General features: G+C 37.8%; 2 protein-coding genes across 2 annotated transcripts in view; both read right to left on the bottom strand.

The window, feature by feature from the left end:
* The window catches only part of LOC107572922 (zinc finger protein 501-like), a 41,879-nt gene extending 34,446 nt beyond the window's left edge, over positions 1–7,433 (bottom strand). Inside the window, exons 1-4 of the mRNA XM_016259358.1 lie at positions 7,421–7,433; positions 6,924–7,268; positions 5,976–6,039; positions 4,413–4,420 (exon numbers count right to left, since the gene is read on the bottom strand). Of these exons, the coding sequence (XP_016114844.1) occupies positions 4,413–4,420; positions 5,976–6,039; positions 6,924–7,268; positions 7,421–7,433 (430 nt within the window). The remainder of the gene's footprint in view (positions 1–4,412; positions 4,421–5,975; positions 6,040–6,923; positions 7,269–7,420) is intronic.
* On the bottom strand, positions 1,488–2,321 carry LOC107572926 (gastrula zinc finger protein XlCGF49.1-like). The gene has a single exon (XM_016259361.1). It carries the CDS (start codon positions 2,230–2,232, stop codon positions 1,567–1,569), a length of 666 nt encoding a protein of 221 aa, XP_016114847.1. The 5' UTR covers positions 2,233–2,321; the 3' UTR covers positions 1,488–1,566.
* Positions 7,434–14,072: the final 6,639 nt, after the last annotated feature.

The following is a 14,072-nucleotide window of genomic DNA, read 5'->3' on the forward strand; positions in this document are numbered from 1 at the left end:
CAATAGGGCCCTGCGCCTTTCTGGCTTGGGCCCTAATAATAATAATAATAAATATTTATTTGCAACAACTGGAGTACAGAATGCTGCACGCACGCGCAGCGTTGTCAAGGGAACATTTGGTCAGTCATTCCCTATGCCAAGGGAGTTTCAAACGCTTATACAAGACAGTAATACCCTGCACCCTTCAAAGAACACACTTCAAGGGCTCTGCCCTTCGAAGGGAGTAGGGCATAGGGATGCTCACTTCTGTTTGGAATTCGCCCATGTCTCTTGTATCACCGCAGAGGCGCGGACGCGGCTCTCTCGTTTCATTCAAATGCAGCTTGCCGTCTTGCGTCTCAGTTTTTGATTGTTTGAAAATGAAATCAGAGGAATTTAGCATTAATACTACTATAATTTTGCTGTAGTGATCATATTGTCCTGACAATTGTTTTGTACACTGTTCATAATGGATTTATAAACAGGCAAGATTTCAAAACATTAATCTCAATTCAATATTTCATATCCCCGTATTTATATATTATTATAGGTAAACAAAAAAAATTCTGTGTAATAAGTTAACTATGAATGTATCCCTTTAAATGTCAACCTCATAGTTTGAACGTTCGTTCGTCTTGGCTCAAAGCCATGAGAACTTTTCTTCGCGGAAGCTTTGCGTTAATTACAAGTGAGATAACGAAATATTTAATCTCTAATCAATATTTTTTGTCCAATTATTTGCCCAGTTAGTTTTGGTATTGAGGTAAAAGCTACCTTGCATTCGCTATATAACAGTGGGTGGTGGTCACGAAGATGACTGAGCAAATTTGATGCGTTTCCCCCTTTTGCAGCGACTTTCTTCTTGCAAGATCAGCAGACAGGGTGACCGTCCTCGATTAAATTGCCTACAGGACTCTTGTAAAAGCCAAAATACGACCAGACCACCGATTTGTTCCTCTTAGATGGCTGAAAAAAATCTCCCAAGCGCTATCACTGCCTTCCGCCATTTCGTCTCGTGCAAAAAAAAAAAACCAAAAAAAAAACCAACAACAACATTTCATGCTGGTTCTGCATCAGACTGATGCTGGCTGGACAGGATTTACCGCGAGTTTTCAAAATCTCTTATCGACAATTAATCAATCATTGATTAATCGTTGACATCCCTAATCCAGATGATATTTTATTGTTTGATTCATTGTGTCACATTTGGTGAAGACGCAGCATCAGATCTGAAAGTGCTGGATCTGAAGATGATCTACTTACTGTGAATGTTTTTTGTATGTCTGTGTAGAGAAGTTAATAAAAAAATCTCCCACGCGCTATCACTGCCTTCCGCCATTTCGTCTCGTGCAAAAAAAAAAAACCAAAAAAAAAACCAACAACAACATTTCATGCTGGTTCTGCATCAGACTGATGCTGGCTGGACAGGATTTACCGCGAGTTTTCAAAATCTCTTATCGACAATTAATCAATCATTGATTAATCGTTGACATCCCTAATCCAGATGATATTTTATTGTTTGATTCATTGTGTCACATTTGGTGAAGACGCAGCATCAGATCTGAAAGTGCTGGATCTGAAGATGATCTACTTACTGTGAATGTTTTTTGTATGGCTGTGTAGATTAGATGATTGATTGAAACACTTCCCACATGCAGTGCAGTGATACGGTTTTTCTCCAGTGTGGATCCTCATGTGCCGTTTTAAATGGTTCGCTGTAGTAAAAGTCTTTTCACACTCAAAGCACATGTACTCTCTCACACCAGTATGTATTTTCTGATGGTCTTTTAAATATTTTAAACATGAAAAACTCTTTCCACACAAATGACATGAATGTGGTTTCTCCTTTGTATGACCTCTCAGGTGATTCTTCAGGTATGAAGCCCACAAAAATGTTTTGCTGCACTGATCACATGTGTACAGTTTTTCTCTAGTGTGGATGTTCATGTGATCCTTAAGGTGTGATGATCGTGTGAAACTCTTCCCACACTGAACACAAGTGAATGGTCTCTCTCCAGTATGAACTCTCATATGTACTAGAAGTTCTTCTTTTAGTGTGAAACTCTTTCCGCACAGATCACATGTGAACGGTTTCTCTCCAGAGTGAATCCTCTGATGTCTTTTGAGATTTGAAGACTGACTGAATCTCTTGTCACAGTGTAAACACTTGTAAGGTTTCTCTCCAGAGTGAATCCTCTCATGCCGTTTTAAACACTTTGCTGAAGTAAAAGTCTTTTCACACTCAAAGCACATGTACTCTCTCACGCCAGTGTGTATTTTCTGATGGTATTTTAAATATTGTAGAAATGCAAAACTCTTTCCACACAAATAACATGAATGTGGCTTCTCCTTTGTATGAACTCTCAGGTGCTGCTTCAGGTATGAAGCTCTCAAAAATGTTTTGCCGCACTGATCACATGTGTACAGTTTCTCTCCAGTGTGAATCCTCTCATGTCTTTTCAGATGTATTGACTGACTGAATCTCTTGTCACAGTGTGAACACTTGTAATGTTTCTCCCTAGTGTGAATCTTCCTGTGTTTCTTAAGGTTTGATGGTTGTGTGAAACTCTTCCTGCACTGATCACAAGTGAATGGTTTCTCTTCAGTATGAACTCTCATGTGAACATCAAGACTTCTGTATGTAAAACTCTTTCCACACTGAGTGCAGGTGAAACATTTCTTGGCTCTTCTTTTCTTTAAATCCTTCTGTTTGGTTTGAGAGCAACTCAAAGGTTTTTCTCCAGTTTCTTAAGGTTTGATGGTTGTGTGAAACTCTTCCTGCACTGATCACAAGTGAATGGTTTCTCTTCAGTATGAACTCTCATGTGAACATCAAGACTTCTGTATGTAAAACTCTTTCCACACTGAGTGCAGGTGAAACATTTCTTGGCTCTTCTTTTCTTTATATATTTTTTGGGGTCTTTTGTTTGAGAGCAGCTCAAGGGTTTTCCTCCAGTTTTGACATGATTTTTCTCCTCAACTTCACTTCGATTCTTCATTCTCCTCATTTTCTTCAATTGAAAAAAAAAACTGTGAAAGGACATAAAAATTAACAATGATATAATAGCGGAAATAGGGCTGGACGATATGACCTAAAATCAAAACCTCAATTAATTGAACACTTTAACTTGATTATAATTATTGAATGATTATTTTATTTTTAACATTTGTTTATATTCTAAAATGTAAAATACATTTCATTAAATGAAATTAATATAAAACATACATTTGTAAATGCACCAGTGTGCACGCATTTTAGTGTTTTATTTACATAAGATACAATAAGAACACAAACAAAGAAACAAAAGTAAATCAAACTGTCAAATACAATAAAACAAAGATACAAATGCAGAAAAAAAACAGTGCTTTAATTTTTTCATGGAGGTCTGCTAACATTACTGTTCAGTAGGTGCGTGACGAGACATGAGACGATTCAAGATATTTAGACTTTTAAAGAAATCCTCAATGATGAAATATATAAGGAAATCAACTGCAACTGCATTGTTTATTTTTCAACTGAAAAACACAAAATGCAAAAAATGTAGGTGTATTTTAAAATAAACTTTTACTAAATTAAATTAAACTTCTATTTTAATGAATTATATGCAGTAATAAACAACATGAGCTGTGAGTGATTTTGTTGTTTGATTAACATTGCTAGCCCAATCTTCAGAAGGTGACTGCATATATTCACACACATCAGATTTTCTCCCAGGTGTTCATGTTCACTTAAGACATAAACTGTGTTTAAGTGAGTACCGTCGGGCACTTTTGACATATTTTTGTGTGTATTTGATCGTTTGGACGCACACCCAAAGCCCAAAGTGTACTTTGCTTGTCTGTTTTGGACCCCACAGACACAACTCAGCCGGGGAACGGAGTCTTTCATGTGGATTATTGTGCTTTCAACGTTTTATCATGTTAACATGTCCCGCAATTTAGCAACAGTAAAGACTGCATTTTACAACAATCACCGATTTTCCTGATTCTGACATTAATTTTGGGTTTTAGGGAAAAAACTAATGTGAAGGGAAAGTAGCTGCACTAAACGCAGCTAGTTTTTAATACTTTTATCTGATATCTTAACAAAATCGACAATAAAATTAGCTTAATATCACAGCCACAGGCCTAAAGTGTAAGCAGATGTTTGATTGTTTAGTTATCTGCTCTATCATCACAATTAAACGGCTTTCATGTTGAGCGCTCTGTAGCTCCTCTGCGAATAACACAAATGCATCACAGACAAAAGTCCTAATATTACTGCATATAAAAACAGCGACTCTTGCGAGATAGAAGTGTCCCTTATTGTTTGCGGCTTCAGCAAGATTATTGAACAGCTCTAAAGATTTTTTTTCCTATTACAATAAATCCAGATTTAAAACTGCCTCAAGCTTTATTACCTTCAGCCTCATTAATGAAGAATAAACACCAACCTGTTAGGTCTTCAGTGTGTTTGATTCTGCAGGGATATATATATATATATATATATAATTTAAACATTTATGTAGGTGAAGGAGATGTCTTCTAAATTGTATCTTTGAAGAGACGAGAGCTCACTCAGTAACACTGCAATCTCATGTGGTAAAAAAAAACCCTTCTAAACACCCAAAAACCATGGTGGATGTCTCCTATTCTATCCAATCTATGGCACACTCAGATCACATGCTCATGCTAGCGCTGCGTGTTCAGCTCCTCTAACACTCTCAATTAGCTCTTCATGCCCAAGATTAGGTAGAATACTCCCATCCACACATATTATAATCTAGATCTTAAACCTGAGTCATAGATATATTTAATTAGTGCTCTGTATACCTGTCTATCCATTAAACCTTTTGCTAAAATATCTTCATGTGTCAATCTTTCCTCCCCAAAGTGACTAAATAATATGTCACGATATATACTATATTTACTACACCTAAAAAGTACATGATATACACAGTACTTTACGAGTGAGATGAGTCCTTACTGATTGTTGAAGATTCATCCAATACATCATTGTCAATTTTATCCTTCTAAATTCAAGAGGCATCTCGCCCATTTCTACCCCAATTGCATCTACAGGTGATGTTTTAATTGCTCCACAACATATTCTTAATGCTCTGGATTGAATGATATCTAATTTTTTAAGTAAAGATTTGGTTGCTGACCCATATACAATGCACCCATAGTCAAAGCAGGAATGAATCAATGCTTGATACATACACAACAATGCACTACGACTAGCTCCCCAATTGTGACTAGCAACTGTACGCATGCAATTTATGATCATTCTAGCTTTTGATTCAATTTTACTTATATGCAGTTTCCATGTTAATTTTTCATCAAACCATAAACCAAGGTATTTAAAAACAGGTACTCTTTCCAATGTTTGATTATACAACTTCAAATCTAAATGTTCAATCTTCTTGTTCTTAGTAAATAACATATATTTTGTTTTTGAATCTGAAAATTTTAAACCCCAATCCAGGGACCACTTCTCCACTGTTTTAATTGATTCCTGTATGCCTTTAACTACATTTTTAATATTGCGTCCTCTCTTCCATAATGCTCCATCATCTGCATAAAGTGCTAATCCTATTCCTGTTTTTTTTACTTTATCAAAAACATCATTAATCATTAAATTAAACAATATTGGGCTAATTGCACTACCCTGTGGAGTTCCATTTAGAATGTTATAAGGATCGGATATTTCTTCTAAAAGCGCCAAATTCTAGCTGCATCCTTGCCGACGCGGCCTTCCAATATGGGATGATATTAGACTCAAAATGATTAATAGATGCATGCACAATTATCCATGTACTGCATACATTTTATACATGTATCTTACTAAACACAAACAAATACCGATTTGCAGTTTAAAAAGTCTGTGATTCTGATGTTTCTGATGGTCAGCAATCGTCATGTTTAGCTTCAGTCGGTCTGTAAATTGCTTACCAATACTCATCTTTCCTGAGTCACTAATAACAACGAGACGGTTTTGAGCTCCAAACATCCACAGTATGCGATCATCCGTCTGAATCTCAGCAACAGTCTGGAGAAGGACAGAAACTCCCTCCTTCACTGACATTGACTCACTTCATGTCACAGCAGCACACAGAAACAGAGAAACACAAGCAACTGAATGAATTGTGTTTGCATTTTCAATATCACATACATTTACATGAGATTAATGGCTAATGCTGTAAACTATACAGGGAATCCTCTTGGTCCAGAATTATTCTTAAGATGAAATAATCAACAATCAATACAAACGGAGTTGTAAACAAACATTTAAAATGAGTTTTTATTTATTTTCTCTTTATGAAATAACCTACTTTTGTTACTGCAGTTGGTTAAATAAACATTTAAACAGCTGCGTCATAAATTGTAGTTTTCATTGCAGATTTATTCAAGTGTTTCAAAACGATCTGCTTTTACGGAGAACCATGAAAATTACAAAAAACATTATATTATTCTGCCAGGCCAGTAGATGGGAATGTAGCTTTGTAAAGAAAAGCAAATTTTCACAAATTTGCATTTTTGTTTTTCCAGAAAGCATGTACTTTAAAACCCGTTATCAAAAGTTTGCTTTTCAGTCCCTCAAAACACTGTTATTGTGTAAATAGACAGCCAAAACGCACAATATTTCTAGTTTTTAGTTGAAAACGGTGTCGTGTAAATGGATTAATGTAGATATAGCCTTAAGTAATGAAGATCCATTACAAATGGGTAATCGATATTGTCAAACCAGCCTCAATCTTTGATTATCTATGATTCCTGATCATGCATTTATCATTTTGTGACTTATTTCTCCTCAAAATATGCCTATTTATTCATGCAATATTACAACTTTAATCTCCTAATTGTATAGGCTTTATTCTCATGACATTATGAATTGCGTGGCCCTATACATGCAAGCAATCTAAGAAATCATTAGCACACTGGAAGAGTTGAGATATACTTACCATTGACCGTAAGATTGAATCTCTTGTGTTTGGTTTTTATGGTGCTTCTGCTTCTGCTGCTGCTGATGATGTTTAGTTTATAGAGTCCAGAGTGAATTGTTCTGACGTTACTGATAGTGAGATCTCCAGTTCTATCATCCAGCATCAGTTTGCTCCTGAATCTCACATCAGCACCTGCAAATGTAGATGGTCTTCTGGTCCCTCCATTGATTTCAGCAATGCGATTGTCTTCAGCTTTATAGCACCACTCTATCATTTCATTAGCATTTGTTTCAATGAGACCAGACCGTAGAGTTGGAGAATCTCCCTCCGTCACGGTCTCTTCCTTCTCTTCGCCTGCCACAGCTTCACATAGAAACAGAGAACAGAAATGTGTTCATGACAGTCAAAGTTAAGTCATTCAGTCTCTCAGGCAGTTCTTTCAGTCATGAAAGTGCAGCTTTTATCTCTTTGGATGAGGAAACATCAAGTTCTCCAAAGCTGTTCACCAAGCTTACGATTAAATTTCATATTTGAAATCACCAATGAAATCTGACAACAACTGTCTTATAAAGTTTGTTTCTAAACACTCAAATCATTTAAAAAACTGTGATCAATCAGCGATTGGCTCATTTATTAGCATGCAGGAGTAGAAGGCAAGTAACTTGTCAAACTACAGTTTCAGAAAACTGAATTCTAAAATAAATGAACAAACGACACATGCTACTTGTTGACAATAAAGCATTTTATAAAAAATAAATAAAACAAAGAAACACCCTTCTCCGTTAATCAGGAGATTGTAGATAGCGTGTCAATGGTCCATTTGAGCTATAGGTGGCGGTAATGCACTTATAAGTCTGCGATCCGCCGTAAAGCAAGAAGAACTGTGACAAGAGATTCATTCATTCATCAAATCTGAAAACACACGAGAGGATCCACTCTGGAGAGAAACCGTATCACTGTACTGCATGTGGGAAGTGTTTCAGTCAATCGTCTTCTTTACACAGTCATACAAAAAACATTCACAGTAAGTAGATCATCTTCATATCCAGCACTTTCAGATCTGATGTTGTGTCCTCATCAAATGCCAGATAATAATGCGTCAAGCAAAAAAATATCTTCTGGATAAATCCGTTCTAACCAGACATTACAAGTGACATGACAAAGAAACATTCTCTAAAGTTTTCACCGTGAATAAAATTCATCTTCATCTTCAAAACCAGCAGATTCAACTGTGAGATTCAGATCAACTCAAAGATGGAGTTCCTCCCCAAAGAACAATATCCAAAACATATTGTTTATTATTTTGCTTCATGATAATAATTATATCATAGTACTTTCCTATGAGTTTCATATTGTGTTCAGTTGTCTTTTAATGCATGTCACTTGTAGTTTGCTTACTCTTTCATGAAGTAGACACTTTTACAAACTGTTCTTGCTCAACACTTTTAAGAGATCTTTTAAGAGATGTGTTATTCTTCCACTTATGATGTATTTAGGAAATGCAGATGCGCGATATACTGTCATGTAGCTTTGCAACTGATCCATCTGTGCTTCTCTTGTAAGTAGGAATGAATACCTGAACCCAGTATTAAACAAGCCCTGAGGCTAAATTACGAAAGACCATTGTATCAGTAAACTCTAATGTTAACTGTTCTGTGTTTGGTGCTGGGGAAATTAAGGAAATACACTTACAATTTATTATTGCCTCATAAATATTATCAAGCTAACTGTATCTTGCCAACTGTTCCTACATGCGATAATGTCAAGGCAGTAGTCTCTAAAGCGCTTTCGTTATTTTGCAATCCAGAAGCGAGAAGCGTGCCTGTATCTGTTCAGTCCACTTGACCGTAGTTATCCATTATTATCAGTTTACACCACTGATAATTAGGGGTTGCACAGACGACTTCAATGCTCTGCCATGACGCTTTAAGCTTGACGTCGACTAGTCGCCGGTCCTATAGAGGGCGCAACAGGATAAGAAATCTTGGAAGGAATTCCACATTTACGCTCCTTTTTCAAAACAGTTCAAATGACAAATAAATGCATGCTCTGAAAGAGCTCCACAAGACACGTGTCTGACATATTACTGGATGCTTGAAATTGAACGGGAGAATGCATGTTTTAAACAGCTTATTGTACAGGTAAATTAATCGCCGTTCTAATCTAATGTGCTGCTGCACTGTAACGCACACTCATAGGCTGTATTGTCAACACTGTTCTGTGATTTCTCAGTAAAATAGCTTAGAAACTGAAAAGTTAAAGCATATATTTTTAATAACTAAATTCCACAGCTTCACTTCTAGTAGAGAAACGCTGCCAGGTAGAATTAAGTCACACACGCAATCGCTCGCTCACTAATGCATTCATATTAATGTAATCTTTACTGTGTTACTTTATTTGTATCTGATTTAGAACGAGCAGAAATCTGTGAGAAATGTAAAGACCCAAAGACAAAAGAACTGATAAAAAAGCTGTTATAGGAGCAATAGCCGTGTTGGAGCCATTTATTGAATTGTAATTTTTGTTTGTGACATAGAGGGCATATGAACATTTTTGAGTATACTTAAGCCAAGCGCTGATGAGGTACAGGTGGCACGATGGAAGGTCAAACAAACTTTTTGACCGTGCAGGTCGAGCGTGATGTGCAGCGTCTTGTGCAGGACTGTGCTCGTACTCGTTAACAGTTTGTTTTGAATGGAATATTTGTTTATTAATAGAAAGTCGAAGTTAAGTTTGAAACTTTATTTTTCTTTTATTTCATTTTTGTTATTTGCAATGCCAAATGGACAAATAAATGGATTGGCATGTCTGACTTTATTCCAATTGTATGGACAATGACTTTATTTATTCAAGGCAAAAGCACGCGTCAGAAACAGACTCCTAAAGCCCAGCTGCGTCCCTACAAGTTTAGGTCAAAAAGTTTGCCCGAAGGAGCCTGGGTGAGCTTTCGCACCGACAGCGGCGACTGAAGCGGATCAAATTGGACGACTACAGGAAAAGTCAGCTGATCTGAAGTCGGATGATGCTCATTCATGACCGTTTCGTTTGATGAAAATCGCGGCTTTCAAAGGACTTCAAACACGCACGGGTAAACGGAGAGGATACAGTGCACAAGAACGCCAAAGTTTTCAGCCTTCAGCGTTTCTGGAACTGAGGTGTGAAAAGCGCTTTCATTTGAACTTAAGTTAAATGGCCATATACAAGCAGTGTGCACACAAAACGAACAAAATCCCAATGCATTGGTGGTTAAAAAAGGGTGTTTGTGAAATTATTAACTGTTTTATCTTTTGAAATGACTACGTTCGCCCATGTTTATGGCGTTTAAGGTGATGTTTGATGTAAATATGCAGTGAGTATTTAAAGGTTTAAAAATGGCGGACGAAAAGGAGTTTCCTGGTTCTGTAATCGAGCATGATGAAGCTCAAACTCCGAAAGCAGAGGGTGAAAATGTTGAATCATCTGTGCATGAAACCTGGTTCAAAGCAAAAATGATATGGGTTGTGGAATTCAGCACTGTAGTAAACAAATGGTTGGATAAGCTACAGGAGGAATGTGATCGTGCTGCCAGCGAAATTGAACCCAATGATAGCGTTTCAAATGTAGAAACAAGGGTCAGTAGTCGCACTTCAAGCAGCAAAAGTAGCCGCCACAGTTCACGCTCTAGCAAATCTAATGCCTCTGTGCAACTTGCACGCATTCAGCTTGAAGCGGAAAAAGCCACTCTTGTCGCTCAAGCAAAGTCTTTAAAAGGGAAGCATGATATTGAGCAACAATTAGAAATGTTACAGACGCGTAAGGAAGGAATGGATATTGATGCAAAAATCGCAGCCTCCAATGCAAAGCTATCTGTGCTCAGGACTTTTGAACAACGAGTAGACCGCATTGCAGCGGATGGAATGGAATCCTATGTCAGCAAACAAGCAAAATCAGCAACTGCATCTCTACATCCAGAAGTTGAGACACAACCAAGGTCTACTTTGCAAAGCAGCACAAATGTTACCTCACAACCTGCATTGTCTCATCATGTACAGCAACATGCTCCAGTAGATGATGGAAGGTTTGGTTTCACACAGAATATGCTTCAAAAACACCAAGAAATAACAGATTTGCTAATACAGCAGCAAAAGTCTCAACACTTGCCACCACGTGAGATTCCAGTGTTTGAAGGGGATCCATTGCAGTCCAGTTTGTTCACCAAGGCTTTTAAACATTGTGTGGAGGAAAAAACAAATAACAAGGGTGATTGCTTGTATTTTCTTGAAAGGTACACAAGAGGGCGCCCAAGAGAAATTGTTCGAAGCTGTATGAATACGGCACCTAAAAGAGGTTATGATACAGCTAAAGCTATGCTTAAAAAGCATTTTGGAGAAGATTATTTTGTTTCTGCTGCATATATGGAGAAGGTGCTTAGATGGCCCATTATCAGGTATGAAGATATCACCGCTCTTCAAGAGTATGCACTCTTCTTACGCGGGTGTTGCAATGCGATGGCAGATCTACAGTACATGCAAGAACTAGACATGCCAACAAACATGACAGCAGTAATTTTAAAGCTTTCATTTAAACTCAGAGAAAAATGGAGAACAACTGCACGTGATATCATGGAAAGACGGAGACAAAGAACCAATTTTAGTGATGTTGTCAACTTCATTGAATACAAAGTTAAAATCATCTCCGATCCAATATTTGGGTCCCTTCAAACCGTAGAGATGAGAACAACTGGTAAACCAAAGGATGTCTACAAATGGAAATCACAATCCCAGTCAAAGCCTAAATTGAAAGGGGATAGTTTTGCTACCAGTGTCACCAATGTTGATAAACCCCTTGTTGGTGAAATTCAAAAAGCAAATGTTGAACATCCAATCAGCCGATTCAAGAGTAACTCCACCACCTGTTTGTTCTGTTCACAAAGTCATTCTTTGGAGCAATGTAAAGAATTTGAAAAGAAGAAACATAGGGAAAAGGTCAACTTTATAAAGGAAAAAGCTGTCTGTTTTGGTTGCTTACATGTTGGACACAGGAGCAAAGAATGTAAAAGGTGCTTGACTTGCAAAGTGTGCAACCAGAAACATCCTAGTGTTCTTCACATTCATTTCAAAGAGCTCAAAGTTGATAAAGCTGTCAACACAAACAATGAACAGTATGTAGGACCAACTATCAACAACACGCTGGTATCTGCCCAAACATGTGGTCATAGGGGCCAGGAGTAGCAGTGGTATCTTACCTATCCTTCCAGTCCAAGTAAAGTCTGCAATGGGCAACAAAATTGTTCAGACCTATGCATTTCTGGACACAGGCAGTACCTCTACTTTCTGTTCAGAAAGTTTGATGAGGAAGCTTCACCTGAATGGACGAAAGCAAAAATGTGTTTGCTTACAATGAGTCCCAAAACAACAGTTTCAAGCTATGTGGTAAACAACTTGCAGATTTCAAGTCTTGCTGGTAAGGATTTTTATGGGTTACCAGAGGTTTACACACAAAAGCAAATGCCTGTAAACCAAGCTAACATGGTCAATCAGGAAGACCTAAGTAAATGGCCATATCTTGATGGTATTCACATTCCGCACATTCAGGCTGAAGTAGAGTTGTTGATAGGTACCAATGCCTCCAAATTACTTGAACCGTGGGAAGTAGTAAATAGTCAGGGAGATGGTCCCTATGCCATACGTACCCTATTGGGGTGGGTTGTTAATGGTTCTCTAAGGCAGTTATCAAAATGAACAACATACTGCTAGAGTAAATAGGATCTCTGTTGAAACCTTGTAGTTGCTATTGGAAAAGCAATACCAGCATGATTTCAATGAGAAGATGTCAGAGGACAAAGAGGAAATGTCCAGAGAGGATATAAAGTTCATGGAAATCATGAATAAAGCTGTGAGCTTCAAAGATGGACATTCTAGTTTGAAGCTGCCTTTCAAAACCAAAGATGTTGTTTTGTCCAACAATTTTGACATTGCCAAACAGCGTCTTGTTGGGATAAAGAGAAAATTTGAAAAGAATGTAAAGTTTCAACAAGAATATACAGACTTTCTCAACGATATGGTTATCCAAGGCTATGCTGAGAAAGTGCCAGAGCATCAATTGAATCGATGTGACGGTAAGGTTTGGTACATTCCACATCATGGGGTGCACCACCCTCGTAAAGGCAAGTTGCGAGTGGTATTTGACTGTGGCGCAGAATACCAAGGCACATCTTTAAACCGTCAATTACTACAAGGCCCAAACCTCACAAGCTCTTTAATTGGCGTTCTTCTAAGGTTCAGAAAAGAACATGTTGCTTTCATGACTGACATCAAAGCAATGTTTTACCAGGTCAGAGTGGCAGAGGAAGACAAAGACTTTCTTCGTTTCCTATGGTGGCCAGGTGGAGATGTTACACAAGATGTTGCTGTCTTCCGAATTACTGTACATTTATTTGGAGCAATTTTATCCCCGAGTTGTGCATGTTTCGCTCTGAGGAGAACTGCACTGCAAAAGACCATCAACACTGCTTTAATATAGAGGTAATTGACACCGTGTATAAGAACTTCTACATGGATGATTGCCTAAAAAGCTTACCTACAGAGTATGAGGCAATCCAGATGGTCAAAGACCTGAGCACTCTCTGTCACAAAGGAGGCTTCCATCTAACTCAGTGGGTCAGTAACAGCCGTAAAGTCTTGCAGTCCATTGCAGAACAAGATAGATCCAAGAACCATAATGAGCTCAACTTGGATCGAGACCAACTACCAGTGGAAATGGCCTTAGGATTTCAATGGTGCGTACAGACTGACACCTTCAATTTCAAAACAGTTTGCAAGGAAAGAATGCCAACTAGACGTGGCATATTGTCTGATCCTTTAGGATATCTTGCACCACTGACACTTTCAGTCAAACTCATCCTCCAGACATTGTGCAGAACAAACCATAACTGGGATGATGAGATTCCTAAAGTTCTTGAACAAAGGTGGGTTAAATGGATTACTGACTTGGATCATTTAAGCACTTTCAATGTTGACAGATGTATGAAACCATGTGATTTTGGACAACTGGTTAGTGCCCACCATTTTTCAGATGCCAGTGGAAGTGTATATGGAGCCGTGACCTATTTGAGGCTACAGAATTGTAAAAATGCTGTTCACGTTTCCTTTCTGCTTAGCAAAGCCAGAGTGACACCCCTAAAACCAG

The sequence above is a fragment of the Sinocyclocheilus grahami genome, unplaced genomic scaffold (assembly GCF_001515645.1).
Source record: "Sinocyclocheilus grahami isolate Dianchi unplaced genomic scaffold, SAMN03320097.WGS_v1.1 scaffold1834.1, whole genome shotgun sequence".
Classification (NCBI taxonomy): domain Eukaryota; kingdom Metazoa; phylum Chordata; class Actinopteri; order Cypriniformes; family Cyprinidae; genus Sinocyclocheilus; species Sinocyclocheilus grahami.

What these genes read in the sequence shown, in the direction of transcription:
- LOC107572926 (XM_016259361.1), bottom strand. Translation starts at nt 2,232, where the DNA reads ATGTGCTTTGAGTGTGAAAAGACTTTTACTTCAGCAAAGTGTTTAAAA.